Raw genomic sequence first — 12362 nt, forward strand, 5'->3', positions numbered from 1 at the left:
TTTCCTTTCACCATCATTATTCATGTCAGTGTTTTTTATTTGATGTCTTCCATTTTCAGAATCACACACACAAAAATAAAACTATGCCTCGGTCGTAGCTTCCCTCCACACCATGAATGAATGAAGCCCCTGATATCTGATATTTTGTGGAGAACATAAAGACAATGTCTCCCAGTTTGATGTGTCTTCATGAAGATTTGCAACTAAATGTCCAACATTGACATATCTCAAGTGAAGAATCCCTTTAATGTTATGGTGAAATGTTTATGCAGATCTATCCGTAACATTTTCAGTAACTCTGGAACGATCAGACAAACTAAAGTTGCCACGTCTCCTTCGTGGCAGAGCTAAAAGTACCCGTGTACGTGTGGATGTAAGCTGAACCTTGAGCTGCAGTCCTTGAGTCTTTTTGTCTGTCCCCTGTCAGACCTATCAGAGGCCATCCTGCAGTCAATGCAGCGGAGCCGCCGCCTCCTCTTGGTTCTCAGCCCAAACTTCCTGGCAGAAAAGAGCTTCAGTCTCCTGGAGTGTCGTCTCGGTCTGTACCTCGAGAATAGTCTCCGAGCCTCTATTATCGCTGTGGTTTACCGCTCAGTCAGCAAACTGGCCTGCGTGGAGGTCCCTCAGCTCCGTCAGGCCACCATCACCACCGTCACATGGCGAGGAACCCGATCTGAACCGCGGCGCTCTCGCTTCTGGCTCAGGCTGAGGCTGGCACTGCCCGTCCGCCCACTCGCTCTGGGCAGGAGGTTGATCGACAGCACATCATCGCACTCAGACCTGGCTGCCATGGCCCTGCAGAGGGCTCAACGGATCCAGAGCCAGAGCGACAGAACCAATCAGGGCCACCGAAACGGGCGTACCAATGTTAGCCGCAGAGACAGGCGGACGCGGCCCAGAGGGTACCTCAAGAGAGGGGTCATAAATATGGAGGAGGGGCCACAGCACAGCAGGAGTTGCTCAGGGTGCGCTGGGTTTATGGGCAATGTAGAGGGGGCAGGGGTGGAGCTTACAGTAGAGACACAAACACAGCAGGAACCATGCGATAGGACAGAAGTTCGTTCAGACCCGGTCCCAGAAACACACCCCAACCCAGTTCCTAACTCCGCCCATGATGCTCACTGCTCTCCTAACCCCACCCTCATACACCACCTAGATTCTGACTCCGCCCTCACTATCAGTCCGGAGAACAAAATGGGGAAACACAACCAGCAGCAGGCGGTGAGCAGTTCAAGGACGTCTGAGGAAGTTCTTCCATCGTAGAGGGAAAAGGGGTGGAGCTTGTGGTGAAAATGGCACCAACTCCACCCTTTGATAAAGACCTTTATTTCTAACTCAAAGGAGATGCTGCATTCAAATGACTTCAGGAAAATACAAGTGTTTGGGAGGTCAGAAGAAACATTAAGATGGGTTTGTCCTGAGGGAGGCGATAGACAGCAAAGTCCAGGGGTAATTCAAATCTTTAGAGTTCATCCTCTGGAGAGCAGGAGATCCGTATATTTCAGGATGATCTAAATCAGCGGTCTCCAACATTTTTTGCGCCACGGACCGGTTTATGCCCGACAATATTTTCACGGACCGGCCTTTAAGATAAATGCAACAAAATAAAACTAGTACCGGTACCGAAAAAAAGATTTATTCATATCACACGTGAAAAGACCCAGGAAAACCGAGTTAACGATAAAAACAATAACAAAATAATGCTGAAAACCGATAAAAACACCTGAGCCTCAACTCTCGCGCCCCGGTACCAAACGACTCATGGACCGGTACCGGGCCAAGGCCCGGGGGTTGGGGACCGCTGATCTAAATGGCAGATCTTGAAGGTTTCAGAACTTCTGCAATAGTACAAGAACTACGCTTATGAACAAAAGTACTGGGTCACATCTCCTAATTATTGAATTCAGGGGTTGTCAGTTTGAATTGAAGTAGGTGCTGTAACAGGAAACCATTGTTGCATCAAGTCCGACTTCCCTCCTAAATGTTTCACCACGCTTTCGGGGGTATTATTTCAAAGTGGAAGCTTTTAGGCACTCGGCCATGCAGTGACAGACTGTGTAAAGTAATTGAACGAGGTCTCGAGTGTTCGGGCGCACAGTTTGCAAAAGTCGCCGACGCTCTGTTGAGTCAAAGGCTGCAGCGCTCCAAAGTTCCTCTTGCATGGCCAAGCAGCTCTTACAGCTGTCTTACGTAGGTGGTCCCGTACTTTTGTCCATATTGAGGAAGTTAATACACCTTTTAATAAACCAGAGTATTGTTTCCCTTATTTGGTCTCTAGTAAAACTGCATCGAGGCCACAGAGAAACGCTGCCTTAAGGACAAACTCAGGGACAAAGTTTTCAGTGTCTTTCCTTAATTCACAAGATTTACAGCTCACAGTGAAAATATGAAACCAACACAACAAAACACTTTGAATCTTTAAGGCTTTTATACGAGAATCAACCTCAAAATTGAGCTGATGCTGAAGTGCCAAAATCTGCAGTTCCTCTAATGGCCTCTTGAGGCTCCAGCAGTGAGTCAGTCCCCACAGATGTTGAAATGTCTGATCTTACAGCAGAAATCAACGTGTTTACAAACGGTTTCGTTCTCTTTGGCTAACTCTCCTGTTTAAATGATCTTAAGGCTTAAAATTTGCATTGTTGGGGGTGTGGCCTCTTTGATTGACAGGTGGACAAAGGGGCTGCTGCTGCTACACCCACTGACGATAAATGACAAGAACATGAGAACAATCCAGGTTCATGTATCATGGATGAAAGTAGCTCATCAGCCCGCCACCACACGACAGGTGACGACACTAGCTGCTAACAAAATCACAGTTCACCTATAAAATAACTGGAAATGCCTTATTTTTATATATCTTACTTTAGTCTCTGTGTTTTCTAATAGAAAAGGAGTCCCTCGTTATTTATGTTGATTTCATAATGTTTCCACAGCCCCGTCTGTTTTCACCCGAGACCTTTAATCAGTGTTATCTCCTCTTGTAGCTTTGCTGTTTCTGCATGTCAGCGGCTGTTCTCAGATCAAACCCTGCTTTTCTTTGATGACTAATAAAGAGATGGCACTGCTCATCTTTACGTGGACAGACTGAACGTGCTTGTACGTGATGTGATACCATTTCTATAAAGAGACACTGGTTAATAAAAATCTATGTTGACGATGATAATTGTTTGGCATCTGAAATTTCTTTTAATTATTCATTTTTAGTGGATTGTGGAAAACGTGCTGAAACAGTTGAGGTGATTGTTTTTTCCACCTCTGATGGAGGAATGTGTTTCACCGTCAGATGTCTTGGCTCTTTGGGAGCACATGTTTAATGCTAATGATTATGAGCTTCTTCTGTGCTTTACTGACTGAGGCTCAGAAATAGTCACTGAGCAGCTTAAATGTAGTTGCAGGACTTTTATTTTGACATTCTCATCAAACGTCTTTTCTTAATCACTTTTCCTGACACAGGTTCAAACATGTTATGGCATGAAATGGAAAACACATTATCATTAATGAACATGTTGGTCCACAGCTATGAATTGTGGGATGTCATTAACTGCTTTCCTTTACAAAGGATCCTCCAGCGCATCCTTTGCTGATGTGATTAAGAAAGCACTTCTGGGTCATTTACACAACTTCCTAAACAAATCTGATCCGTTGACGGTAACAAGTGACTTCAGGTGGGAAAATCAGCAGAAACGTAAATGAGAGGCTAAATCAGCACAAACCAGCAGGTGTCGCTGTTCGACCACCAGCCTGAGTGTGGGAGTTCCTGTGTGTCCAGAGTTAGTACGCACAGTCTGCGTATCGCCTCTGTTTTCATGAGGTTTATATATTTATCAGGGCAGCACGCATGGATTAATAAAAAACCTGAATTCTTACTGTCAACTGTCACAACCCCCAGAAAGTCTTTCTACACATCACGTCCCGCCTAACTAAAAAGAGTGAAGTGGTTCCAAGAAATCTGTCAGTTATTAACATCTAAGAAGAAGCAAAAGAAATTAACCATGGCCAACAGAAGGCGCGCCAAAGTTACCAAAGAGAAGGGAAGCCACTCAGCTGGGAGATCTGAGCCTTCCCTCTGACATAAACCAACATCAGAGCCGAACCCAACAGGAACAGAGCCACGAGAAACTAAGGAAGTAACAGGAAAGTGAAGCAAACACAGGAAGGCTTGTTATTAATCTCTGGCTCCACAGAGTGTCTTTGTACTGTCTTCGTGCTCTCCCATTCCCTGTTGGTCACTGGGAATGTAGACAGGCCACATGCTTCTGCAGGAGGTTTCTTCCTGTTAAAAGGGAGTTTTTCCTTCCCACTGTTGCCAAAGTGCTGCTCATAGGGGGTCATATGATTGTTGGGTTTTTCTCTGTATTACTGTAAGTTTGTTACAATGTAAAGTGACTTGAGTTGTTGTGTTTTGATGCTATGTAAATAAAATTGAATCAATTGGGTGAGATTAGGTGGCTGGTTTCAGGGAGTTTCAGTTATTGGTCTGCTGGCCTGCTCTTGTTTTGTCTTTTAATAAACTGCTCCTGAGAATTACTGGTTGTAGTCTGGTTTAACTTTTCATCTTGTGATTCCTTACTCTTAGAAATTATCACCAAAGTACAAATGTAAGCACAAACTTTACTGACACAACCGTCTCATTCACCGGAGAATAGCCCGACGTCCAGGGACCAGGATGTGAGTGTATCCGTCCTGCGGTCCAGCTCCTCTCCTGGTGATTAGGTGAGCTCGACCTTCGTCCAGCAGGTATCTACCAAACTGCACAAACACGCTGTTTCCTCACTGCACAGGGGAGGCTTTGGCAGTTCACACGCCACCTTCAGCTGAGACACAAACCGCTGAACCCCGTCAGAGACGTATGAGCCAGAGACCAGTGACATTAGCTGTTTTTGAACTGCTGCAGTTGTTTTCTAATTAATTAATGTTTAAGTGGCGTCTTTGGCCGAAGCCCTGAAACACAAAAAACCTGAGCGTTAAATTTAAATCATCCATCATCTCCTGCTGTGTGCACGCAGAGATCAATAGCAGCTCATTGATGGTGTTCGACAGCTCGTCTGCAGAGAGCAGCAAACGCACCTCCGTGTATTTTAACAATGATTTGTGGCACAGTCTCACAGAAATGTGTTCCAGGAAACAGCGGCGTGAGAATCTATGCTCCGCCCAAAACAGCCAACAACACAGTCACAAGCAAACAGTTGGACTGGTGCTGCTTCACTGTCTGTCAGAACAATGCAGGTATGCTGCAGGGGGGCGACTGCTCCGCCTCCTCGCTGTGACAGCGACGCTGTGTGGACTATGAAGTATGATCATTTCATGCTACAGTATTTAAGTATTTGCAGTTACTAAACCTTCACATTCATAGACAACAGCAGAAAGGCCGATGACTATAACAAACAGGCTCTATTCCAGGTCACTTCCACTAACAAACAGGGTGTTTCCACACGAAGAAACTTCCGTATCTCCGTCTCTTTTCTTTGCTTATCTCAGCAGCTGTTAAACCAATCCACTTCAAACTCGCTGGCTGTGTTTGGGGGGCTCTGATGAAGAGTAGTGCTGAGGTACTCTGGATAAGTGGTTGTCATACTTTGGCTGCTTCCCGCTCCGGTCCATGAGTAGGGGAAGGAACAGCCGTGACATTAATGCATTCACAGGCCTCTTAACTCTAATTTTAATCATTTTAACAAAGTGTCAAAGCCTAACTTACCTAAACTTAAATTTTACTCCCAAACCCCTAAAAGAGTCTGATGAGCTAAAAGCCCAGTGCAGTGTTCCTGCTACCGCGGTCTCAGACTAAAGCCTGAAATAATGGCGTGACTGTGACTGGTTGTATTAGCAGAGGGATTAGCTGGAGATATGCTCTATGAGCGCCACTGAGCATCACTGTCACCATGACCTTTACCCGCTCCTCTCATCTGTCTCTACCTGTCGCTCTTTACTCTGCTCGCACTAATAAAGCAGAAATGGCTTTTAAAGAAAAACAGGCTCATCAGCGTTTATTAATGCGAGCCGCTGCTCAGTCAGACCCTCTCGTCCCTGCCAGCAGGACGCCGCCGCAGCAGCAGGACATCGATTAAAAGTTTAGTTAGAGGAGTTTCCTCTGGCAGCGTCACAGATCCTCTGCATGCATGTTGGATTTATAAAAGATGAGCACGACAGCTGAACGCTGCAGTCTTCAAACTTTATTTACAGCTGTGCGTTAGCCTGAATAAACATGCATCAGAGCCCCCGGCAGCCCCGACAGAGGAAAGTTTCACCATCACGTCACTCGCCGCTTTGAACCCTTTTGACTGCTGCCATGTTGGTTTGTGGGAGCCATACATCACCGTATTTACAGTGGAACGCTATCTAGCTTCTATGGCTGCAACAAACTGGAGCTCTGACGTCTTGGACAGTTTATCAGAGGAACTGACCAAACAGCCGTCACATCATTGGTCAGATACAGAAGAAACACAATCAGTTCTTTTATAGCTGACGTGCTAAGGACAGGTGGAGGAAAGTGTAAAGGAAACAGAGCTGCACACACCCCATCAACCCCCCAACCACAGCGTTACCAGCTTAGATATTTATGTGTAATCCAGTCTGATGTTCCCAGTGTGGACTGGTTCAACTGGTTATTAATTACAGTGTGTGTGTGTTGCCTACTGTACCAAAGGTCGTCTCTGCAAATTTACATTCAATGCACGCTTGCAACACGCGACCGCCGTTATTTGATCCACCATTGACTGAAAATTCCTTCGCCCGCCTCCTCGACCTCCTCCGCCGCATTTCTTTTCACTTTGACTTTGATCAGTTTACTCAGATTTTCTCTGGAAACACGGAAACACGAAGACACGAATATACAGTCAGATGATCAAATAAGTACTTCAGGGCCTAACGTGCCAGTTTTGATATATCCGGATGTGGCGTTAGATGCTTGTATTGACTTCTGTCTCCTTACTTTTGCACAGTTGCTTCACTTCCGCAATGTTTTTAGTCCATATCGAAGCCTCGTTCATCTTTCCTGAGCTTTGATCAGACCATAACTCTCGGTGTCCACTTTCGTCTTCCAGTCCTCTGTGACAGGAAGCAGAATTCAGAGCTGACTCCTCGAACCACAGCGGTGTGCTTGGATCCTCTGTAACGTCACTCTGTGGTGGTGGAAGAACTCGGACTGTTTGACATCATGAAATGACAAGAATAAAAATTAAGGGTTGTTCGATCGTTAACCTGTTACAGCTGAAGCAGGGGAAGCTGATGGACATTTACAGGTTTTTTCAGCATCTTTATGTATACAGCACACTCACACCAGCTCCATAAAATAAGCTAATGTCCTCTGACATCAATGACTTGTAGGTGACAGGTTTGTCCCCGTCCAGCAGACACTTGCCCTCCAGCCCTTCCTCCTGGATCCAGGGCGGGGCCCCAGTCGCCCTGGCCTCCATGGATGGTAGCTCACGGGGACCTTTAACCTTTTGTCCAAATACGATTCAGTGATGGTTCCACCTCATTGTCTGTGTGTGTGTGTGTGTGTGTGTGTGTGTGTGTGTGTGTGTGTGTGTGTGTGTGTGTGTGTGTGTGTGTGTGTGTGTGTGTGTGTGGTGACAGTGAGTTAATTGTTGAGCAGAAGACAGTTGGTGTGTAGTTACTTATCATCACACAGAATGCCATTAGGACTCATCAACCATTAAACTCAGCGCGCGTGCACACACACACACACACACACACACACACACACACACACACACACACACACACACACACACACACACACTCATCTATATTTAATATGCTGATTTCTGTTCCTTAACACAAATTTTACCATTTTGCACTTTTTCAGATTGTCTCATATCGATTTTCCTCTTACTTTGGTTTTTATTTATTAATTATTATTAATATAAATAAGAGTGAGAGAGTCACAGTGTCTCTGCTCAGGTGTTACAATAAAGTTAGGCATCCATGCAAAACAGGATTATCTCTTATTAAATCCATCAGCTACAGATTATAAACCCATGATAAACCAATGAAAACGCTCGCTGTGCACCAACAGAGGCGACTGTGAAGTCTTAATTTTCATTTCTATTTTTTCATCTATTTTCTCCTGGCTGGCTGTTTGATCCTCGGCGTGTCCACTCGCCCTTCACTTCCTCATTGTTCTCTAAACGCACATTAACCCGACGCAGCGGCAGGACTCTCATCACATCTCATCAGGTTTTCTCTCTCACTGATCACTCCATCCAGAGGTCAGAGGTCAGCATCATCCATACACTTATACATGACGCATTACCTAAAAGCAATTAGCGCGACAACACGGCGGGTGCTCGGTCAGTCTGTCACCGTGTGTGTGTGTGTGTGTGTGTGTGTGTGTGTGTGTGTGTGTGTGTGTGTGTGTGTGTGTGTGTGTGCAGTCCTGACTGTGAAGCTCCCTCATCAATCAGCTAATTACTGTTAGAGAAGAATCGATATCGTTTAAACACACACACACAGTCCAGAGCAGTGTGTGCAGGCGTTCTTTATCTCGCCACTCTTCCTTCATTAATTGTTGTGTTTAAACAGGAGGTTAACGTCGCCTGCAGATTCATATTCCAAATGAATTTCTAATTAAAAGTCTCTCTGTTATTCTTATGGCACTCATACACTGAATCGTGTTGTTCTTGTGTGCATGCAGCGCTGTGCATCAGCAGGAAACTGGGACTGTCCTTCACTTTTAGCCTGGATGTACAGCTCTGGCTCTGCTCTGGTTTTATGTATCTGAACATAACTGTAGTTAGCAGGTCTTTAAATCAGGTGAATAAAAATGCACTAAAACACATGAGATACTACACTGTGTCATTATCTGTTTAACATAAACTGAGGCAAAATGCTGAAACACTGTGAAACACTGGCTGCAGCTCAGGAGGTTCGATCCCTGGCTGCTCCTCAGGCCAGATACTGAACACAGAGTTCCTCTCCGTGTGTGCACAAAGCTGCAGTCTTCCCAGGAGTGGACGTCCAACCCTGAGTTCAGACCGTGCAGGCCTCAGTTCGCATGTTAAAGGTTAAAGTTCATTACAGTAATATTAGACAAAGACTGAACACGTAAGGCTGTGTGACCTGACTGATGCTTCAGAGACTTTGAAAAGGTTCTTCGTGCCTTTATTTCATCGCAGCTTAACTGATGTAAAGCACTTGTTCAGGTGTCAGTGTGTAGTTGTAGCTGCTGCAGCTCAGTGGCTCAGTGACGCTGAGTGTTGCTGCGGAGGGCAGGTGGAGGTTTAGTGGGTGTAGAAGATGAAAAACCCCAGAAACCTGAGCTCAGGTCCTCCGTCCAGAAACTGAAACAAGTGGCGAGCTGAGAAAGCTTACCTGTGTGAAATGTGTCGACTCATTAGCTGCAGCAATCTGAGGCGAGCCAAGCTGTCGGGTTGTTTCCCGGGTAAGCCGGCGTGGATCGAGTTTCAGCCGGCCGCCCTCTTTAATGACCCCTCTCCCTGGCCGACACTCAGAGTCTGTGATCCAGAGCGACCCTCCTTTCACATTCCTGCCAGATTCCGGGTCCCTCCAGCCCTAAAAGAGCCTCCAATCTGTCGGACATCTGCAGCCGGTCTTAACCTTCTCATTAGAGATACCCTCCTCGGTCGGCCCGCCACGGACACTGCTCGCTCCCATCTTTCCCTCGGTCCTGCTTCGCTCTCAGGGGACCCGTGGCAGGGCCAGGACCCCATGTTGAGAACCCCCAGGGAGAAAGTAAAACCCATCATCTTTACCTGCGTGGGCGGATCGGGGTGGAGGAGGATGTGAGGGGGGCGTCTCTGGGGAGTCGCAGGCCTCCTTTTGTTCCTGAGAAGAGAGGGAGGTGAGGGCGAGGAGGAGGACGGTCAGACTGGTTTAACTGGTAACAGACGAAGAGCAAACTCACAAAACTTTAATTCTTAGCGTGCCTCGAATCAGAAAGCTTCCTGAAAACTCATCACACCTGCTACATCTGAATACAGCATCACTCCAATGTTTTTAGTGTTTCCAGGAGTGCAGGAGACGCCCGCGTGACCAAAAGTATGTGGACACCCTCTGCTGTCCTTTCAGGTCTGCATGTGATGAGGCTCTGCTGTCCTCAACACAGGACAGGGAAGTTTGGATTCAGGAGACAGACACTATCTCTACTTTCAAGATTAGGCCTCAAACTTTCCTTTTGGTAAAGCATATCCGGTTGTTCAGTCTGACGTCACTAGCCGTGTCTGGGTCTAAACTCCGCTGCAGGTCCATATATCAAACGATCACTATGGCATTACTGAGAGTTAAAAACTGTCTAAAGTCTTTCATCTTTAATAAAATGATCAGCGTTCTGCTCTACCAGGTGTAACAATTGAGTTTAACATCCAGTCATCCATGAAAACGGAATTTATGAAATTTAATGCAGTTAGAAGTTAGCAGGGAGTTAGCTCGCTAGCTTCTATCTAAATACAATATAGCATGTCCTGACTGCGGGGTTTGGAAACAAATTCAAACGTACAGCTCTGTTATCACTTCCAACATAAATGAAGACAGAAAACTAAACAGCAGTGACGTTTGTAGGGTTACTGAAGTTGGGCTAGCTGCTATATAATGATGTGCTACGTGACCGCTAGCGACACAGCTATGTTAGCATAATATAAACAAGCTAACTTTTTTTCCACTCGATAAAAGTTAACGTGAGTGTTCTCGGTGGTCAGGAACAAATGTAATCGCATGGCAGGATGCTGTAAAAGGACCAAACTTCAGCCAGAGAACAACTGAGATAATCCATCCACAATACGAGGTTAGTCATTCATATACTGCTGCATGGGCTGGGCTGTAGTTACATCCTAAGGTTTTAAAAACTGAGCTTAAATAAATGATTAGCGGTAATAAAAGCCGAGGGAGGTCAACAGTGATCACTGAGTGTTTTAGGAGCTTTTTGAGATCAAATAGAAGAAAATACATAACATTAAACATGTTAACAACACAAAAGCCATATTAAACGCAGACTACTTTAGGCCCGGAAGTAGGATTCGTCGCGTCATCACTTAACAACCGGATAGTTAGAGCTGGAGCAGGTGACCCTGAATCCTCCCTTAGTTATGCTGCAATAGACTTAGGCTGCTTATTCCCATGATGCACTGGGTGTTTCTTCTTCACTCACTATGTGTTAGTAGACTTCTCTTGTTATTAATCTCTGGCTGTATCCCAATTCAGGGTCTGCAGCCTCAAGATCCTCAAGGGCCGCGTACTTAAAGACCGCTAAGGCCGGAAGTGCGAGGCTTGTGAAATGGGACGGTCTAGCCTCCGTTGCGCTGCCCAGGTTGCCTAGAAACCATGATACTAACAGCTGGAAACGTGTCATACAGCTTTGTTTGACAGAAATGAAGGAGAAAATCGTTTGTTCATTTGTTTGTTTGTTTCTACATGAGCTTTGATCATTCTCTGTAAGATTAAGCTCAGCTATTGAACGCCGTATATTTTAAAGTAAAGGCTTTAAAACCAAGTTAGTACAAACGTCACTGATGTCACATGACTTTGCCAACATGTGGCCAACAGTAATGTTTTAATGTTCTTAGTTATTAAACATTTGCACATAAATAAGTGACATAATATTCAGCACTTAGTTTACTAAGTTACTCTTTGGGCGCCCCTCATCCGCCGTTTTTTTTCGGCAAAATTATCCACACCCACCGCCGCGCTATGCATTCTAGGATATGTTGGGCCACGAAGTCTGCACCGCCACAGCCTTAAAGTTCAGGGAAATGAAGGACGCATTTGAGGGCTGCATTTCGAGCAGCCTTCGAATTGGGACAGCCTTCGTCGCGTCGCTGTGACGTAATCGGCCTTAAAATGCGGCCTTTAAGGCTGCAGACCCTGAATTGGGATACAGCCCCTGTCTCTCTTCCACAGCATGTCTTTATCCTGTCTTCCTTCTCTCACCCCAACCAATCACAGCAGATGGCCCCGCCCCTCCCTGAGCCTGGTTCTGCTGGAGGTTTCTTCCTGTTAAAAGGGAGTTTTTCCTTCCCACTGTCGCCAAAGTGTTTGCTCATAGGGGGTCATATGATTGTTGGTTTTTTCTCTGTTTGTATTATTGTAGGGTTATAGTATAAAACGCCTTGAGGTGACTGTTGTTGTGAGTTGGTGTATAAATAAAACTGAATTGAATTGAAAGGCAGGCGTCTCTCGGTGGTTGTCTGGGTGAAAACAGCTTGTGGAGTGTCTCAGTGAACAAACTCTTGGACAGATAATCTCTGAGATTTGAACCTCTAAAGTGTCCACGTCTTTGGTTCGGAACCAAACACCTCCAAGGAAATGAGCTTTTGTGGCGACTGAGCTAATGTCAGCTGATGTTGGGGTCAGACTACGCTATGGGCCAAATCTGTGCCCTGACATCCTAAATGGAAAAATAAAGCTCA

General features: G+C 45.7%; 1 protein-coding gene across 1 annotated transcript; it reads left to right on the forward strand.

Annotated features, from left to right (window-relative positions):
• Positions 1-145: 145 nt before the first annotated feature.
• On the forward strand, positions 146-4517 carry LOC146654756 (uncharacterized). The gene has a single exon (XM_085429511.1). The coding sequence runs from the start codon at positions 454-456 to the stop codon at positions 1261-1263; it is 810 nt and encodes a 269-aa protein (XP_085285637.1). The 5' UTR covers positions 146-453; the 3' UTR covers positions 1264-4517.
• Positions 4518-12362: the final 7845 nt, after the last annotated feature.

The sequence above is a fragment of the Rhamphochromis longiceps genome, linkage group LG14 (assembly GCF_057381845.1).
Source record: "Rhamphochromis longiceps isolate RC_006_pf linkage group LG14, R_longiceps_female_GT1.1, whole genome shotgun sequence".
In the NCBI taxonomy this organism is placed as follows: Eukaryota; Metazoa; Chordata; class Actinopteri; order Cichliformes; family Cichlidae; genus Rhamphochromis; species Rhamphochromis longiceps.